The sequence below is a fragment of the Prosopis cineraria genome, unplaced genomic scaffold (assembly GCF_029017545.1).
Source record: "Prosopis cineraria cultivar Desert tree isolate PC_DT_omini unplaced genomic scaffold, ASM2901754v1 PC2, whole genome shotgun sequence".
NCBI classification, from domain to species: Eukaryota; Viridiplantae; Streptophyta; class Magnoliopsida; order Fabales; family Fabaceae; genus Prosopis; species Prosopis cineraria.
Genome location: NW_026555333.1, coordinates 19,624,152 through 19,641,586, shown reverse-complemented (window position 1 = coordinate 19,641,586; position 17,435 = coordinate 19,624,152). Strand labels below are relative to the sequence as shown.

Here is a 17,435-nt window from a genome sequence, read left to right as displayed (position 1 = left end):
AATGGAGGCACCACATGGCTTTGCACCACCTCCTTGCCAAAACACCGTGATTCCAGCATTTATATTAGTATTAAGACTAGTACAATGCACTAATCCTACAATTCCTACAATTTTAATCCTCAATCATCTGAAGATTGATCTATAGATGATCTGGTAGATAATGTTCACCTAATAAAAGTCCACTATATATCAGGTGACTCTGTCAAATAGACACGTACAATAAAGGGAGCCAAAGTACTTGTTTCAAAAGAGCTACTTGACTAAAGTGCCACTTTTGGCTGCCAAAATTATTTACACACATTGAGCCAACCAGACTACTAAGTCATATGACAATATGTAACTTCTTTATCTTCAAGTAAAATAGTCCCTCATGGCTTCAAGCACTCTGTTTGCAACTTCTGGACCAAACAGCCTCGGGAAGCTTGAACCCAGATCAATTTCAATCGTTTTGCTTCTCATAATACCATCCCTTTTCTTCAGATCAGCTCTTTCTGCTCCTCCTACTTCTCTCTTCGCACAAGCACAATGGTCCAACCATATCCCCAACACTTCCTTTGAAATGGGATCCAAATGGTCTCTGATGATCTCCTCCATGCGTTCTTCTCCACCATCATCAGCTCGTGTCCCAATAGAAACCATGATAGCTGTAGGAGACGAAGCGGCTCGGATATAAAGTGAGGAAGAGTTATATGGCTTCACTTCAGGGATTTTCTCAATAGCTTGCCTGTGTTTGTCCAGCTGAGTATTTTCATAAAACGTTTTGAGGTCATCTGGCCAAAGCACCAGATCCTTCCGAGGAGGAAGATCAAGAATGAGGACCAGCATTGTTGGACTGCTCCGAATGAGTTCAATCACGAAGTTTGGCGAATCGTTTGAGAGATTTAGATAACCTGAAAGACTTGTTATATCAAGAGATCCTCCGGTTGGTAGTTCAGAGTGTACCCAACTCCCCAATACAAAGTCAACCTGAGATTCAAGGCAGAAATACTCCAAATTCAGGATATAACAAAGTACTTGGCTAAACGAGTAGGCACCTTAAAAACGAATGTCAATGACAACGTACTCTTTGTGGAGAAAACTGCATCGACTGCCTTTAGAAATAACTTCTTTTTTCATGGAAGTTCAAGATTCTGGACTAATCAACTAGTCATGTACGCACAAGCTCATGCCCAACAATTTCAAAGATTCGTAATGGTGAAACCATTCTTTGGGTACAATTCATGAGGGTGCTCTCGATATACTACTATTACAGTGCTCATTCTTAATCTTATGTAAGATGGAATATCAAATGATTGCTCAAGAAAAAAAACAAAAAACAAAAATCGACAACAAATTAAAAACCAATTCTGTCGTCACTAATGAGTTGTTTGGGAGGATTGAGTAAGTTGGGTTAGGATGGGTCCCCAAATTCTTTTTCTGGATCCCAATTTCAAACCCAAAAGCATAAGTTTCTGCGAAAATTGATAGTATAAAGTAGAAAGGGAAATTACAGGGGAGTTATTCTGGCCTGATCGAATTTGCAGTGAACCTTGGGCTGTACCTGTCTGACTCTGGTAGTACTGAACGTCCGGCGGGAGTGTACAAGGAAGAAGCTGCGAATTGAAGCGATTTTCGACTTCAGATACAAGATCGAGCATGAGGTTCTTGTGAGAAGTAGAAACGAAGGGGAAGTCCAAGAACTTCTTTCGCCCTTCGTCGTGGGCCGCCATGGCAGCAGCAGAGCAGGAGATAGATGAAGTGTACACGGAAGTCCTTGAAGGAGGAGGAGGAGGAGGAGGAGAAAGAAGAACCCTAACAGAAGAAGAAGAAGATAAGACGGAGAACGGTGAGCGTGAAAGATGGCAGCACCACATGGCTTTGCACTCTGCGTAATGCAAATGGCGTGAGCGTGACTCCCAGTGTTAAACGTCTACGATGCACAATGTGTTGTCACTCGTCCGGGAACGAGTTTGGCACCAACCCGCACGTTCCGTGTAGATTCAATACTGAGGAGAATTTTACAGGCAGAATGATGGAAAAATACTATTAAAATAAACAAATAATAAATAGATATTGTGAAATATAATAATTTTTTATTTTTTAAAGATTTATCTGTCAAATAATTTTAGTGTGAAAAGTCTATTTTGTCCCTCTGGAAAAAAAAAAAAAATCCTTACCCTTTGTTCTCTGTTTGTTTGTTTGATTGAATCATCTCTCACCATTTTGCTCTCATCATCACCACCATTGATTCCAAACCCAAACATATCCCCAAATATCCCAATCCCCGCCATCATTGTTGCTCAATCCGAAAATCCTCCATCTTCACCTCCTGGAGTATCACGTTCGGCCTATGCGCTGCCCATCTATCGTACATCCATTCCGTGAAGGGGGAAGTCGAGCAATGGTGTTAGTTGATTTGCTGCACCAATGTGAAGCTTGACCATCCCTGGCCATTCTTTTTCATTAGCAGAGCAAATGGGCACTGCGAGAAGGGCCAAATGCTTGTTGTGATTGTTCTCACGTCCAGAAACCGACACATGGACATTTCTCCAGCACCTTTTGATAGATGCCATGGCATGGATGATATGGTGTTAATGATAACGAAACTTGAAGCTGATAATTATAAGCATGATGTCATGAAAGGAGCTTAAGGTAAGAAGTAAGGAGCCCAATACTTCCAATTTAACGTGTTTAAAGACCCTTTACAACATATTGAAGGTCTAATGACAATAGGCGGAACTAAAGTCATGAAACAAATATTGTTTAGTCTTGTGCAAGAAGAGCTTGGAGAGCATTGGGGCACTCCTCTTAAACCCAAAGGAGAGTATCTATACATGTATAATATGTTTAAGATCCAAATTCATAAAGAGTCAAGTCTAAAAGATGCAAACTTTAGTCCAATGTAAAGAAGATTACAAGTTGAGCTTCTTACAAGCAAGGAAGTATGAAACCCTGGTGAAGAAGTCAAGGGTAGAGTGATTTTAAATATTTTATGATCCCTTAATTGTCTCCTAAATTGTTTCCTATTTTAATAGTCTTTTAATTTGACTCCCTTTCTTAAGGAGCAAGATTAGTTTTAGTTTTCTATTTTGAGTCTAGTTAAAGATTAGGATTAATTATATTATTAATTTTTAAGTTTTGTAATTCCATAATTTTAGGATCACATCTCCTAAATTACGTGGCTGAATATTTTCTCATTATTTTATATTATTTCTCCTTTTAGTATTAGAAAATTAAGATTTTAAATTTAGAAAATAGTCTTCTCTATGAGCCTATATAAATTAAGCATGCCCCCTCTTATAAACGGAAGAGAAGTTGAATGAAATTATTCATTTTAGAGTTTATAACTCTTATAAGTTTTAGTGCTTTGTGGTAGCATCCTGTGTGAGAAATAGATGTGATTAAAAGTGTAATTAACTCTTGTAGTTTTTTGAAGGTTGAAGTCCTTAAAGGTAGGTACTCTAAAGGATCTTATTTTTATCATTATTTTATTATTTTTTTATTTTTTTATTTTTATTATAATTTTTTTTATTTTTTTTTATTGTGTTTTAAGATTTTGTCCTTAAATTAATAAGATTATGCTTTACGTCGCCTATCACCTTCTCTGGCGCAGTTCAAAGGTCACATCATAGCTTCCACTAGCAACGCCACAGCTCTGCAGGGTGGCCTAATGACGGCTCTTGCAGGAGTATTTGGCTTTGTGGCTTCTCTAATGCGAATAACTCCATAAGAGTGGTTGGAGATATGGGTCTTAGGGGTTTGCCAGTGTATGGGTTTGGGGTCAATGGTGGTGGTGCTGTGAACAAAATGGTGAGGGATGATGCAATCCCAACTAAACACCATAGAACAAAGGACGAGGAAATTTGAGGGTCCAGCGATTTTTTCCCATAAGGGTACAATACACTTTTCACACTAAAATTGATTGACAAATATCTCCCCAAACTAGAGGACAATTATTACATTTCACAATATCTATTTATCATTTATTTTGGAGGTACTTTTTTCTCAATTTTCCAATTTCATATAGGGACGGAACAAAATAAGAAAATATTTCATCTAAGGCCCCTCAAGGGATATACGTGCATTTCAGGTGCCCAAGGCCCTCAACTATAATTAAGTTTCTTGTCTCAATTATTAAAATGCCCTTACTTTATTTTTTTTTAAAAAAACTCACCATTATTGCCTATAATTCAATGTCTTGAAACCTAAGCCGAACCAGATGATTTGACTATTGACTGTTCAATAAAATAATTTGGTTCAACCATTTAAACCCCTTGAGTATTTGGATTGGATTAACCTGAGTTGACTTAAATAGTTTTAAGTTCAATAACTCATATTCACAATTTTTCTTCTATAATCTTTAGTTCTCTTTTATCTTCTCTTCTCTAATCTATGATCTCTCCTTTACGGTTTAGGCTCAATTTTTAATCTCTCCTTTAGCATAATCTAATCTATAATCTATGATCTAGCCTTTAGCATCGAGATCGAAAGCTTGTGAGTCGCGACATAACGGTGTGCCTCCAACTCTAGTGTTTTGCTTTGAGATTGCAAGCTTGTGTCAACATGTTTCTGCTTCCAGTTCTAGCGATCTAGGCATCTGACTTTTAATATCGAGATCCCAAGTACTATCAACAGATGAATGTTTTATTTTTACATTTTTGTATGTAAATATTATTTTTATATCACTAGTTAGATTGTCGGTCTAATCAATTGAACCATGAGAACTGCAATTTGTTGCTCTTTTTGATTTGATGTCTAAACCAAATTTTTAAAACATTATTGTAATCAAATGCTAGTCAACTAATGTCAAGGAATTGAGAGGGTTTTGCCCAAAATGCATGTCATCGAACCACAGTACACATGAAGTTTTAATTATCTTTTTCATTTTTTTTAGTTTGAGGATGTAATTGAAACTATTTGTCCTCTATGAAAAAATATTTAAATTTAAAAACTTATTAAATATGTAATATTTTAATAATTGAGATAATATACTAAGTATATATTTACATAAAAGATAATATTAATATGTCCAATATTTTAACTATTTATGTTTTCACAATTTAGTCCTAGTGTAAGTAAAAAATTATTAATTTTTAAATTAAATTATCTCTCAATCCTCTCTCTCATTATCTCCATTCTTAGAATTGTAACTTTCATTATCTTATAACTTTTATTATATTTTTTTAGAAAAACATAATGATTGATTTCTATAATTTCATCATATTTTACTTTTAAGTCATGTAATTTCTTTTCATCATTTTAAATCTTTTATAATCCTTGTATTTTAATATCATTAAGGATCTAAAGAACAACCATCATTCAATTTTATAGAAACTATTGAAATTAAAAGCATTGAAAAAAATATAAAAACTAAAAGCAAGATCCGATAAAATTATAAGATTGATAATTATATTTTTTATTATTCACATATATCTTTTTTTTTTATCTATTAATTGGATACAACTAGCCTTTAATTCCCCTTGCGATGGAGGGGGAGAATATACTTAAACGGTAGTCAAATATCATGCATTGACATCAATTAAAATAGCATAACGAATAATCATTACTTCCACAAAATTAAAATTTGATAATATTACATTAATTTTAAATAGTCACTTAATTGTCCACACACTTAACCACAATCAAACTCCACCATGATAATTAAAACACAAGTAATCATTTTATATGTTTACCATGGCAAAAATGATTAACCTTAATTAAATAAGCCAACCATAATAATAAAGGAATAAACCCCAATTAAAAAGTCGTTGAGAGAATTCAAATTACATCGCAGGTAGAAAATTCCTTAAGAAAATGGGGTCCCAAGATCATTTGGTAAAAGATGGTTCAACATTTCAAAAAAACAAAAAGGATAATATATAATTGGAAAGCATGAGAACCATCTCAAAGTTAAAATAAGTTACAACAAAGTCAAATCAATCAAATTATACAACCTAAACACAACCTGTGGTGACAAAAGACACATGTCACGGAATGTGACACAGTGAGATCTTGTTGTGGCCAACCTCCATGCACCATAGTAAACTTGCAATCAATTGTGGCGCACACTGCATGACATCAACTTGTTGTCATGATAATAATTCTAGACCAATTTTCAATAGGCACAACTTTTTATTGTGATGTTCGATTTAAGTGATTCAAGAACTCACATATAGATAATTTTATAAACTAGCTAATGACTCTAGTTCCTTCCTAATCCAATATCATATAAAGAATTTGGACATCCAAACCATTTCACCCACTTTCATACACTTACATATCAATCTAGTGTCCAAACCTCACACTGGCATTAGCCCACCTTGGGCCTTGTATTACACACAATACTCATCAAAGCATAATTCCAATCAATCACATACATCGTATGTATAATACAGCCAAATATGACCACTCGATAATCACAAAATAGGGCGGAAAACATGTTGATTTTTATAAATTGTTCCGCAGGCAGTCTAAGTGAACGAAAACAAGTTTATATTCAAAGACACTTACATAAACATCTGACCTCCACAAAATATTCAAATTACGGATACAACCCCATAATGGCCAAATTCACTATAATGAACATGTTTAAAAGCATGAGAGGCCTAGTTTAATTTTTCATAGGTGTTGGTCTTGCTGCAACAAATATGCATTCAAATATTGAGTAGTCACTATAAGTAATTAACAAGCAGCAATTTGAGTTCCCCTCAACAAGGTTATGTTTTGTATTTTTCCCTAAAATATTACTTTTATTTAGGTTTCTTGTTGTGTAGAGAGAATTGAGAATCTTAGAATCCTTTTTCGCTAATAATAGGCTCCAAGTGTTTTTGAGTGAGATTTTTTTCTATTAAATTTAACTCATCCGTGTTAAATATAAATTGTCCAAATTGATGACCCAACATATTTTTTTAATAATTTTTATACAAAAATTAAAAGCCTTAACTCTATACCATTTAGATTAAATCTTGACGGTTTGATTTTATTTGGTGTAGAGGAGGGTCGAAGCCGAGTCCCAAAGCAAATGGGAAGAAGGTCTTTCTTCTTTTCTTCTCTCCTTTTTTGTCCACTTTCTCAATTTTCACCATTCATTAATTTTATAATTAAAAAAAGAAAAAACATAACTTTCAATCCTTACACTTCACACGTGATTTATTATTGGTCCTTACATTTTATTTTTGATGTTCTAAGTTCTTACAATTTTTTTCATCTCCACTTTAGGTTCCTACTTTTTCAAAGGGATATTAATGTGGCACTAACAGTGTTAATTATATTGATGTGGACAATAACACCATTAATTATACGCTGATGTGTCAATTAGTGATTGATGTGTTTTTTTTGAGAAAAAAATGAAATAAAAGCTGATATGTATTCTCTCCGATCCTTGTTATAAGATACTTTCAATCATTTCATGCATATTTAAAGAAGTTAGTTTTTTTCTATCATAAAAGATGATTTCTGCTTTCATTTTTATCTTTTACTTTAAAAAATGATTACAAAGTAGTTTAAATTATATTAAATACTTTCGTGTTAATTAAGAAAAGGTAAAATTAAAAAAAGTAATTTAATTATTACAAAGCAACTTATATTTTAGACTATTCCAAATATGAATAATATATTTTATATATATATTAAAAAATAATAAGCCATCTCGAACCTAACCTCAAATCTGATTTCGAAGCACAAAATCACAAAAAAGGTGCTTTGAAGTATAGAATTGTAGCAAACCTAAAAATAGATATGTGACATTTTCTCGTAGCCTTAAACCCTACTTTTATATATATAATACTTATTAAAAAATACACATAAGCTTTCTTTTCTTTCTTTTCCCTATAAAAAATAATACACAAACCATTAACCGACACGTCAACATATAATTAATGGTGTTATTATCCACATTAGTATACTGTTAGTGCCATATCAACAATCCTCTAAAAGTGTAGGGATCTAAAGTGCAGACGAAGAAAACTGTAGAGACTTGGAATACCAAAAATAAAATGTAAAGATCAATAACAAATCGTGTGCAGAGTGTAGAGATTAAAAGTTATATTTTTAATTGAAAAAATTATTTAATGGAATAATATGAATGATGGAGATGGGAGAAGTGGAGAGAAAAGAAAAGAAAAAAAGGAATTCAGGTTCCTTTTCCTCTATCTACGCGACTCTTCTTCATCTTTCATTCTTCTCCAAATCTTCGTCCCTCTTTCTTTTCCTCTTTCTTCCATCTGTTTCTATCTATCGTTATCAATCTCTCATTTGCTTTCAATTTTTATTCATCTCTGTCCTTCAGGGGCTGTATATCTGCGAGTTTAATTGCTCTTGTTTTATATCGTTCGATCAAATTTTGTTATAGGTTGTAAGGAGGCCACAAATGCTCGAAAATGCTGTATATCTGAATGTCTTCCTTTATATATTTCGTATGTTTTAGAGTGTCTTGTAGTTAAAATGGTTCAATAGTTGATAGTGCTATATTAGATTGGATACTCCAAACTGAATATTTGTGCGGGAATTTGATTCTGTATCACATTGTTGTTAAAAAAATGCATGCTTTTTTTTCTTGCTTTCACAAGCACCATTTTATGGGAGATGCAAGTTAGACAAAACTATACTTTGATAAAACTATGTTTTGCTTAGCAATTGGGAACCAAAAAAAAAAAAAAAAGAGGCCTTCATATTGAACAAAGTAAAATTTGGTGTCATATTGGACACAAAAGAATTTGCTCTCATACTGAGCTTGATTCTGAATCGTTGTTGCAGGCAGTGCCTTTCATATCCTCTATGTTTTTCTGTGGTTCTGAAATCTAGCACTCTTTGCTATTATTAAACACCTTCAAAACAATTTATCAGCTTGGCTTCTCCAGCCCCAACCCTTTAAAAGATCTAAATTCAAGCCACTAAATACAAAATAATAGGCACTCTATATTCAAGCCACTAAAAAATGCAATAAAAAAAATGATGCTGCAGAAATGGAAAATATTAGTTTGAAACTTTTAAACAGATTATTACTAATGACTCTGTAGAAATGAATAAAACATGCCAAACAAAAGCTTTTACCAGTAACAGACCCAGGGCACAACCATTTGTAAACTAGGTTCATTCAGTGAAATTATTACTTAACGTTCCTTTATATTGTTTGTTTGATTGAATTACAATTTCAATGATATTTATGACCTGTGGTTTACTTGAACCTGAACTATTCGATTCAAGACCCTCAGTAGCAAATCCAAAGAGATGCTGGCAAAACAAAATACAAAATAGGAACAAAAGAAAAAAAATTTCTCATAGATAAGAATTTTACTACTTCTATTGAATAGATGTCTATATTTCACCAGTAATTCCTCAATAGTATTATTTTCTAACCATCTTTCTCTCTCAGCTTTTCAGTTTATTTTGACAGAACAAACTGTAGACTAACCTAAACATTGAAGGCAGGAAAAATGATAATTAAATTTGAAAGTCGATGATTTCGATTAATGATGATTATGAAATTATGATTACGATTGTATCCTTGCAAGTCCTTCAAAACTAACTGAACTAGCAATTAATCTAATCAAACATTTTATATAAACAGAACGTTAAACCAGGTAAAAAAAAAAAAGGCTTTATTTCAATGATCAAGTTTGCAACGGAATCATATATCCTATGTTCCATTGAATGAATAGAATATCTCACTATTTCCCAATATTTCAAGAAATATGGAAACATGTAATGGAAATCATCAAGTCCCAGGGGTAATCATCTTATAGGTCCACATATTGAACACTGCAATTTCTACACCCAGGGGTAATCATCTTATAGGTCCACATAGTGATATCACTCACTGTAAGAGGTTATCCTCGTTGACTTGCCTGTTTTGTCAGATCAATACTGAAAACTAAGTAAAGCCAAGAAGCTTCTAATACGAGGTTATCAACCAGTTATAGCTCCTTAACTTAAAATCTATGCATCTCCTGCCTTTAGATAATCACAGCTCTCAAGTATTGTATAAAAAACATGGCAAAAAGTCAATAAAATACAGAAGAAAAATTTGTGGAAACATGACCAAATCAGATTTTTTTTTTTTTGGGTACAGACTTGTAAAGAATTCACTCTATTATTCACTTCACAATGCTGACATGAGTTTTATGGCCCTTTTATAGAGCCACGATGGGCAGTATAGAGGCTCTAACAGCTACTACATTATGTTAAGAAGATTATCTGGGGCCAATTAGAATATTCAAATTTAAAGCAATAGTTGAAGTTCCTTATTAGTTAGCTGATTAAAAAAATGAAATAAATAAATGAATGAAGGAATTCAGACTCTGTCAATGGAAGCATATAGCCATAAACCTACAATCCTTTTTAGTTCCCTTAGTCTAGCCATCGCAGATGAAATTACTGTCAAAATTCCAAATCTTCATCAAATGATAAAAATACTATGACTGGTAACTCCCAGAAACATCTGAAACGTCGTATAATTAACAGATAAAGAAGAAAGAAAGAAAGAAAAAGCAGAAGCCTAAGAAATCTCCCCAAACCCATAAAACGTACAGTTTGGGAACCCAGAAGAAACATATATTTTCCAGAACTGAGCAATAATCTGACTGCAAATTGCAAACTAACATATTAATTAGCTACCTCAATCGAACAAAAGCATCAACGAAAATAAGAAGATGCACACTGTTTGATTATTCAAAAAGTGATTGGAAAATAGCGATTGGTTTGGGATGCAAGCAGCATGAAGATGCGCACCGTTTGATTATTCCAAAAGCATTCTATCTGTCAATTGTCGATGAATCTGCACCGTCCATTGAAAAGAAAGAAAGAAGAGTCGCACACACTTCACAGCCTAAAACTTTCTGATTCTGTTGCGCGGGCACTAGTGGAGCTACCTCGATAAACAAGCGACGGCTTCATGGAATGAAAACTTGAGTCTTCAATGTTTTTGGAGAGCGGCAGAGTTATTTATTTGAGAAAGAAAACTTGAAAGCAAAATTCTGGGGAAAAAAAAAAACAGGAAGAGAAGTGGAAGAAAGAGAAACACAATGTAAGAGAGATTGGAAGCCAATATTCGAGGAGGAAGTGCTGGGCGGGAGAGAGGGAGGAGGCTAAGATCCTGGTTTCCATGTTAGTACTGTTGTCACTCTACTTTTTCTGCTTCTCTTTTCCTTTTTTAATGAAAAGAATGGAACAGAAAGCTTGTAAAAATAAGTTCTTTATGAAAAATTTTATGAAAAATTTATCCATGTAAAGAAGACAGCATTAAAACCTGTCACATGATTTATGTTTTCGGGCAGCTTGTAGGACGCAGAACATTGTAAATTGTCAAGATACTCACGATTCATAACTTTCATAGATCTGATGGTAGTCTGCATGTATATTGTATGTTCTTGCATGCACATTTTGCTTGCTTTGATTGTATAAAAATAGTTTATCAAAAATCATTGGAACCAACCTTAAACTGCTGCTGCTCTTTTATTATTTACATGTCCCTTCATTCTGATTTTACTTGTTTATGAATATCCTGAGAATGTGTCCTACAGATTATAGACATTTGATCCTATCAGTGGGGTTTTCATTTATCTCTCCAATGTAGGAAATGGGATTATCCTCATAATTCAATTAGGGTCTGTAAACCAAGAATCCAACCATGCAAACAGCATCATATAGTCGTCCCTTATTCCATATCACTTGCAGGTGTTTACTCTCATTCCTTAGTTCTTTGCTATTTGCCATGATGCTTGTAATATTTCAATTTATGTTAACCGGCTTAGATATGAACCATATTGCAGAAACTTCATCTCAAATGTGAAGACTAGCACAGTGAGCTTTCATGCATCAACTCGCTCTCAAATTGTTCCCGAATGTGCATTCAATAGGAGAACCCAGAATCATAAATGTCCCATCCCTTTAAAGCAAAGCAGGCTGTTAGTGCTTCCAAACACAAGCGATGGCCATCCATCTACTTCTGCAACAGATGATGAAATAAACACAAACCATGCTCCTAATGGAAAATCAGAAACAATTCTCGGCAAATGATCTCCTCCAAGGCACCTGTGGAGGGGATTATCGGTTCCTATCATTGCAGGACAGGTAATCATTAAGACTTTGAAGGGAAAGATTCATTGGAGGAATACAATTCAACAATTGGAGAGTTGGTCCGAAATCAGTTGGGGTCTGTCTTTTAACTTCTGCCTTTGCTTGCACGGCCTTTGCAGTACAATTTGTCAGAGAATTCACTAGGTTAGGATTAAACAGATCAGTTGGTGGGGTCTTAGCTCTGTCTTTCTCAAGGGAGCTAAGTCCAGTAATTACATCAATTGTGGTCGCTGAGCGGATTGGAAGTGCATTTGCAGCAGAATTAGGAACTATGCAGGTTTCTGAACAAACTGACACGTTGAGAGTTCTTGGTTCTGACCCTGTTGATTACCTGATAACTCCAAGAGTGGTTGCCACATGTATCGCCCTACTCTTTTGACTCTATTATGTTTTACATTAGGAATGGCATCTAGTTGTCTCCTTGCTGAAGGTGTTTATGGTGTGAGCATTAACATTATCATGGATTCTGCTCGGAGAGCTCTCAGATCGTGGGATATCATTAGTGCGATGATCAAGTCACAAGTTTTTGATGCCATCATATCTATAGTGAGCTGTGCATGGGGGGTCTCCACTTTAGGTGGTGCTATAGGTGTTGGAGAATCAACAACGTCGGCAGTGGTTATCTCTCTTGTAGGCATATTTATTGCTGATTTTGCTCTTTCTTGTTTCTTCTTTCCAAGGGGTAGGAGATCAGCTAGAGAATTGCATATAAGTTGCTACTGGTATGTCTGCAACTTTGCACTTTTTTTTTTTTTTTGTCTGATGCAACTTTGCTTATTTATACAAAGTGAATCTTTCATTAAATTCATCTTCTTTCATGCACTGGTTCTCGTCTTCTATCAGAACCTTCTCATAGATATATTGTGGTTTCATGAGTCAATGTTCTTTTCTGGATGCAATTAAGATAATTTAAATTTCCCCGTGGCGTCAATTTATTCATGATCTGAGCTCTATGTTACATTGGGGTTTCTGATTGTTGATTATATTTGCTTGAAGATTTACTGAAGAAAATCTTGGAAATGGAAATGTGCTTTGTTAGTGTAATTTTTTCCTTAGTTAAAGTGTATATGTACATAAAGATCCAAAACCTTTGAGTCTCCTGAAAGTCAAAATTGTATATTTACAATTGAGCAAGATTTATGTATTTAGTTTTGTATAATTAGTATACTTCTGTAGCCGACCCCATCTAGTGGGATAAAAGCTTGTTGTTGTTGTATAATTAGTATACTTCTATTGAATCAAATCCCCACAATTAGATTTTAATAGTTTAATAATGTTAATAACTAGAATTTATTAAAAAATAAGTAATCTTAAAACATTAACATGTTTTGATTTAATTAAAAATTATTATATTAAATATATAAAATTAAGTATATATATATATTTTTACAAGTTTACATGCCCACACACATGCTAGTGCACATATGTGAACTCACACATGCAAACAACCAAATGTAGCTTAAGATGCCACGAAATTTTAAAAGTGGCATTCCAAAGGCAGATCTATGTTCTATTTGCATGATGCTTGCAAGATACAAGTACCATTGCAATGTTTGATGGGTTAAAAAGTGTTTTTTTGAAAAGAGAAAATGATAAATATATTTATCCTATGTTTTTTAGATATCTTTACTATGAGTAATATTGTAATGTTTGAAAAGTAGAAAAATGTTTTTTTAAAAAAAATAATAAATGTTCCTATCCTATTTTTTTAGATATATTTTTCATTTTTTTAAAAAAATATTTGTTCATATACCAAACATGTGCTATGTGGTGATCCCTTCAAACTCCACTTTTGTTACTCTTTTCATCTATTACGTGATATAGTCATTATTTTATATTTACAGGATACAAAGCACCTTCTTCTTCTTGCTTTTTTTTTTTTTTTTTGGAAAAGTTACAAGGCCCCTTCTATTATGTGAAAATACTAATAGGCGTACAAAGTTCTGGTAACTTGAGTGACAAACACATGTCCCATGCTTGTGCATAATAATGCTGAATCATTTAAATAACAGGATTAAAAATAGTTGAAAGCAAGAGCATGGATGGATGCTGAATTATATTTCTTGTCCATACCCAAACACATCTTAGTTTGATGCTCTTGCCATGTAAAAATGACAATTTATGATAACAAGGACAAATATAAAATTAGTTTAACATTTGTATTCTCTACTCTCTCTCTCGGATTGCATTCTCTAATTATATTTAAGTGTGAGGTATCAATTTTTTAACTTTCATTTAGTTCATCTACACTTTAAATTGCCGGTTAAAAAATTAGTTTATAATTTCCTTTCAAGATTCAAAAAATTATAAATCAAAATAAAAATGAAATAGTCATTGCATTACAAATTAATAACTTCAACTATTTCTTAGGAGGACCAAATGAATTATGACACCAAAGTTTCGAACGTTGGGAGAATTTGACCACAAGCTCGAGCTGGGCTTGGGTTTATGACTTTTGTTATCGGTTGGGCCTTGCATATTTTGTATATCATATAGATTTGTAGCCCAAAAAAAGCAGATTGTGTCTGTGTGTGTGTGTGTGTTCAACATGCCATGAATAATACTGTCCTTTCTACAATTTCCTACACAAATTATGTTGTATATGATTTTTAATTGTTATTTCATGTTAATTTAAAACTCTTCTCAAAATCTAAATTTGTAAAATTGTGTTGATATCATGGATGGGAATTCTTTCAAGTAAATATCATTCCTTTACTCTGAAATCGATGAAGATTGTGATGATCATATTATTATATGCAACGTAATCCTTCACTTATTTGCTGCGACAATAAATAAAAGTCAAAGGCAATCTATGTAGAATTATACCTTCTAATGCCTTTCTTACACATGAATAATTATATATTTCTCTTTCAAGAATTAGAAGTATGGACTAACCTAAAACCTCAACCCATGATAATGATGTGATAATGCCAGAACTGCCCATAGAAGATGCAACATGGAAAAATTTGCCAAAAAATTGCATTAGATAAATTTTTGACACTTTGGTGGTGTTAGTTATTCTTTAACATCATGATTGATGATTTTTATCATGTCTTTCAGGAATGATTCTTTAACATGGAAAGATTTGATTTTTGCAGAGACAATATCACATGGGTTCATGCTTTGATAATCTGTTCTTGTGGATTCAACCAAGATTAGGTTATTGTCTTCTTTTAAAATCAAGGACCCAAAGATACGGGCCTACATAACATATGTTATTTTAAGATTTCAAGAATTTTGTTGATATCAATTTGTGTCTTCTCATATTTAGAGTCGGTAATTTAGGCCAAGCTTGATGGGTCAGCCCGAACTCACCAAAAAAAGTCAAGGCCGGACTTAGCTATAGGGGCTTCTTAAAAGGATATAATACTTTATGCCTGATTCGAATAAACTTAGCCTAAATTGAGCCCGGCTTGAATAAAATTGATTGCTGAAATTTTTAGTTCTATATGTATATAAAGTTAATAATTTTAGCCAAGCCCAACGAGTTAGCCTGAACCCTGCTGAAAAAAGTTAAGATTAAGCTTGGCTATATGGGTCTTTTTAAAAGAGTATGATACTTCAAGCTAGATCTGAATAAACTTGGCTAGACCCAAATAAATCTGACTCGCCCGAATTACCAGCTCTACTCATATTACTACTCTTGGAGGTGTTTTCCTTGTAGACAAATTATTGAAATAGTAACGTTCCTACCATTTTTTTAGGAAAATTTGCATTTAATGAAGCACATTATTTTTGAAAAAGGATCAACTTTTCTTTTTTTGGAATTCGCTTTGCAGGATCAAAAAGACCTAAGTGAAATTATATTTGGTTTCGAAAAGATTAAACTACCCCCGTTTTTTTTTTAAAATAATAATTCACCCCCACCACTATCATTGGACAGCCGCTAGCTGTCGAAGTTTCAATCCCAAACACCCATTCAATCTCCAAGTTAGTTAGGGGGTTTAAATCCAAGACCCCTTGACTCATTGAAAGGCATTGGAGCCATCAAGCGACCATGGCTTCTTGGTTATAAAATGCAAAAGTTAATATATGCTGTCAACTTAATTTTTTAGTTTTCAAGTCATTTACTTGTTAAGCCCTTAATTTAACTTGTTATTTCATTAATGATTACTTGCTAATTATTAAGGAGAACTTGTTAACAAGGTTTAATAAATAGAAAGTATCATTATAACCTAATGTCTACTTGTTAAAATTTTAACTGCACTTGGCATTTTAGTAAAAATCAAATGTGAATTTACTAATAATATATCCTTGTCATTTTAGTTTCCAAGTCATTTTCTTACCAAGAACTTAAGGGTATGTTTGGTTCAAATGGAGTGGAGGGGAGGAATTTTAATGATATTTTGTTTGTTTCAAAAAGGGAGGAGATCAGAGGTAAACTAATAATTAATAAGTTGATCCCGTTATATCCCTATTAGATTTCAATTTTTTTTTTATCAATATGTGTTTTCAAGAAAAAATTATTTGGTCTAATAAATGGCTTCAATCTTAATTTATTCATTTAACTGATGATATATTTATGATGCCGTATTAAGAAATTAATTTGGTTAAAACTTGATAATATATACTCTCTCTATTTTCTATTATAAAATACGTCTAACTACCATATTAAAATAAAAAAAGGTGATTAAATTATTAATTTTTCTTGAAAATAGAATAAACTTTTAATTTTATCCCTATTTAAATTATTTTTTTAATTTACATTACATTTTATGTCATAATTGATGAATTTAAATAAGGATAGTATTATAAAATGTAATTAACACTCCATTAAGTGACTTATATTAAGGACAAAAAAATCCTTCAAAAATGTGCTCCAACGATTATTTATAAGATATGCATAACTGAATACATATATAGCCAATGTTCTTGACTCATGCCCCAAACTCTCAAAAATAATCATTGCTATTTGATTAGGTTGGATTCAAGTATTATCATGATTAATGAGAGTAACTTTTTTAAAAATATTTTTTGCATTCATACATATTCGAACTTGAGATCTCATGTTTAAGCAATTATAACCCTTAAAACCATAGGCAATAATTTAGGCCCTCAAATGAGCCTAAAAAAATTTAGGGTAGGCTCGGCAAAATATTAAATTTTTTATGTTCAGAATAAATATTAAATATTAATTAATTCCTTTGTATTTTAGTCCATTCTATACTAACTGACCATATATTTGATTATATTATTATAGATATTTCATTTAAAAATTTAAAAAAATTCAAAGTATTAATTTTAATGTATAAAACATCTTAAAATAATATTTAAAATATAGTTTAATATTGATTTTTAAATTTAAACCCTATAAATCTTTGTATTATAAAAAAATTGAGTCTTCTATGTTCTTTTAAGTATTAAAAAATATATTTTATATT

General features: G+C 32.7%; 1 protein-coding gene and 1 pseudogene across 1 annotated transcript; one reads left to right on the top strand and one right to left on the bottom strand.

Moving 5' to 3' along the window:
* Positions 1-33: 33 nt before the first annotated feature.
* Positions 34-1,970, bottom strand: LOC129302385 (red chlorophyll catabolite reductase, chloroplastic). The gene is made up of 2 exons (XM_054941228.1): positions 1,491-1,970; positions 34-966 (listed from the first exon to the last, which is right to left on the bottom strand). Exons 1-2 carry the CDS (start codon positions 1,851-1,853, stop codon positions 352-354), a joined length of 978 nt encoding a protein of 325 aa, XP_054797203.1. The 5' UTR covers positions 1,854-1,970; the 3' UTR covers positions 34-351.
* A 9,093-nt stretch (positions 1,971-11,063) lies between these two features.
* Positions 11,064-12,766, top strand: LOC129302162 (protein TRIGALACTOSYLDIACYLGLYCEROL 1, chloroplastic-like; annotated as a pseudogene).
* Positions 12,767-17,435: the final 4,669 nt, after the last annotated feature.

Excerpts from the sequence above, each read along its gene's own strand:
- LOC129302385 (XM_054941228.1), bottom strand. The coding sequence starts at position 1,853 with ATGTGGTGCTGCCATCTTTCACGCTCACCGTTCTCCGTCTTATCTTCT. Across the intron at positions 967-1,490 it reads CAGGCCAGAATAACTCCCCT|GTTGACTTTGTATTGGGGAG; the intron begins GTAATTTCCCTT and ends CTTGAATCTCAG.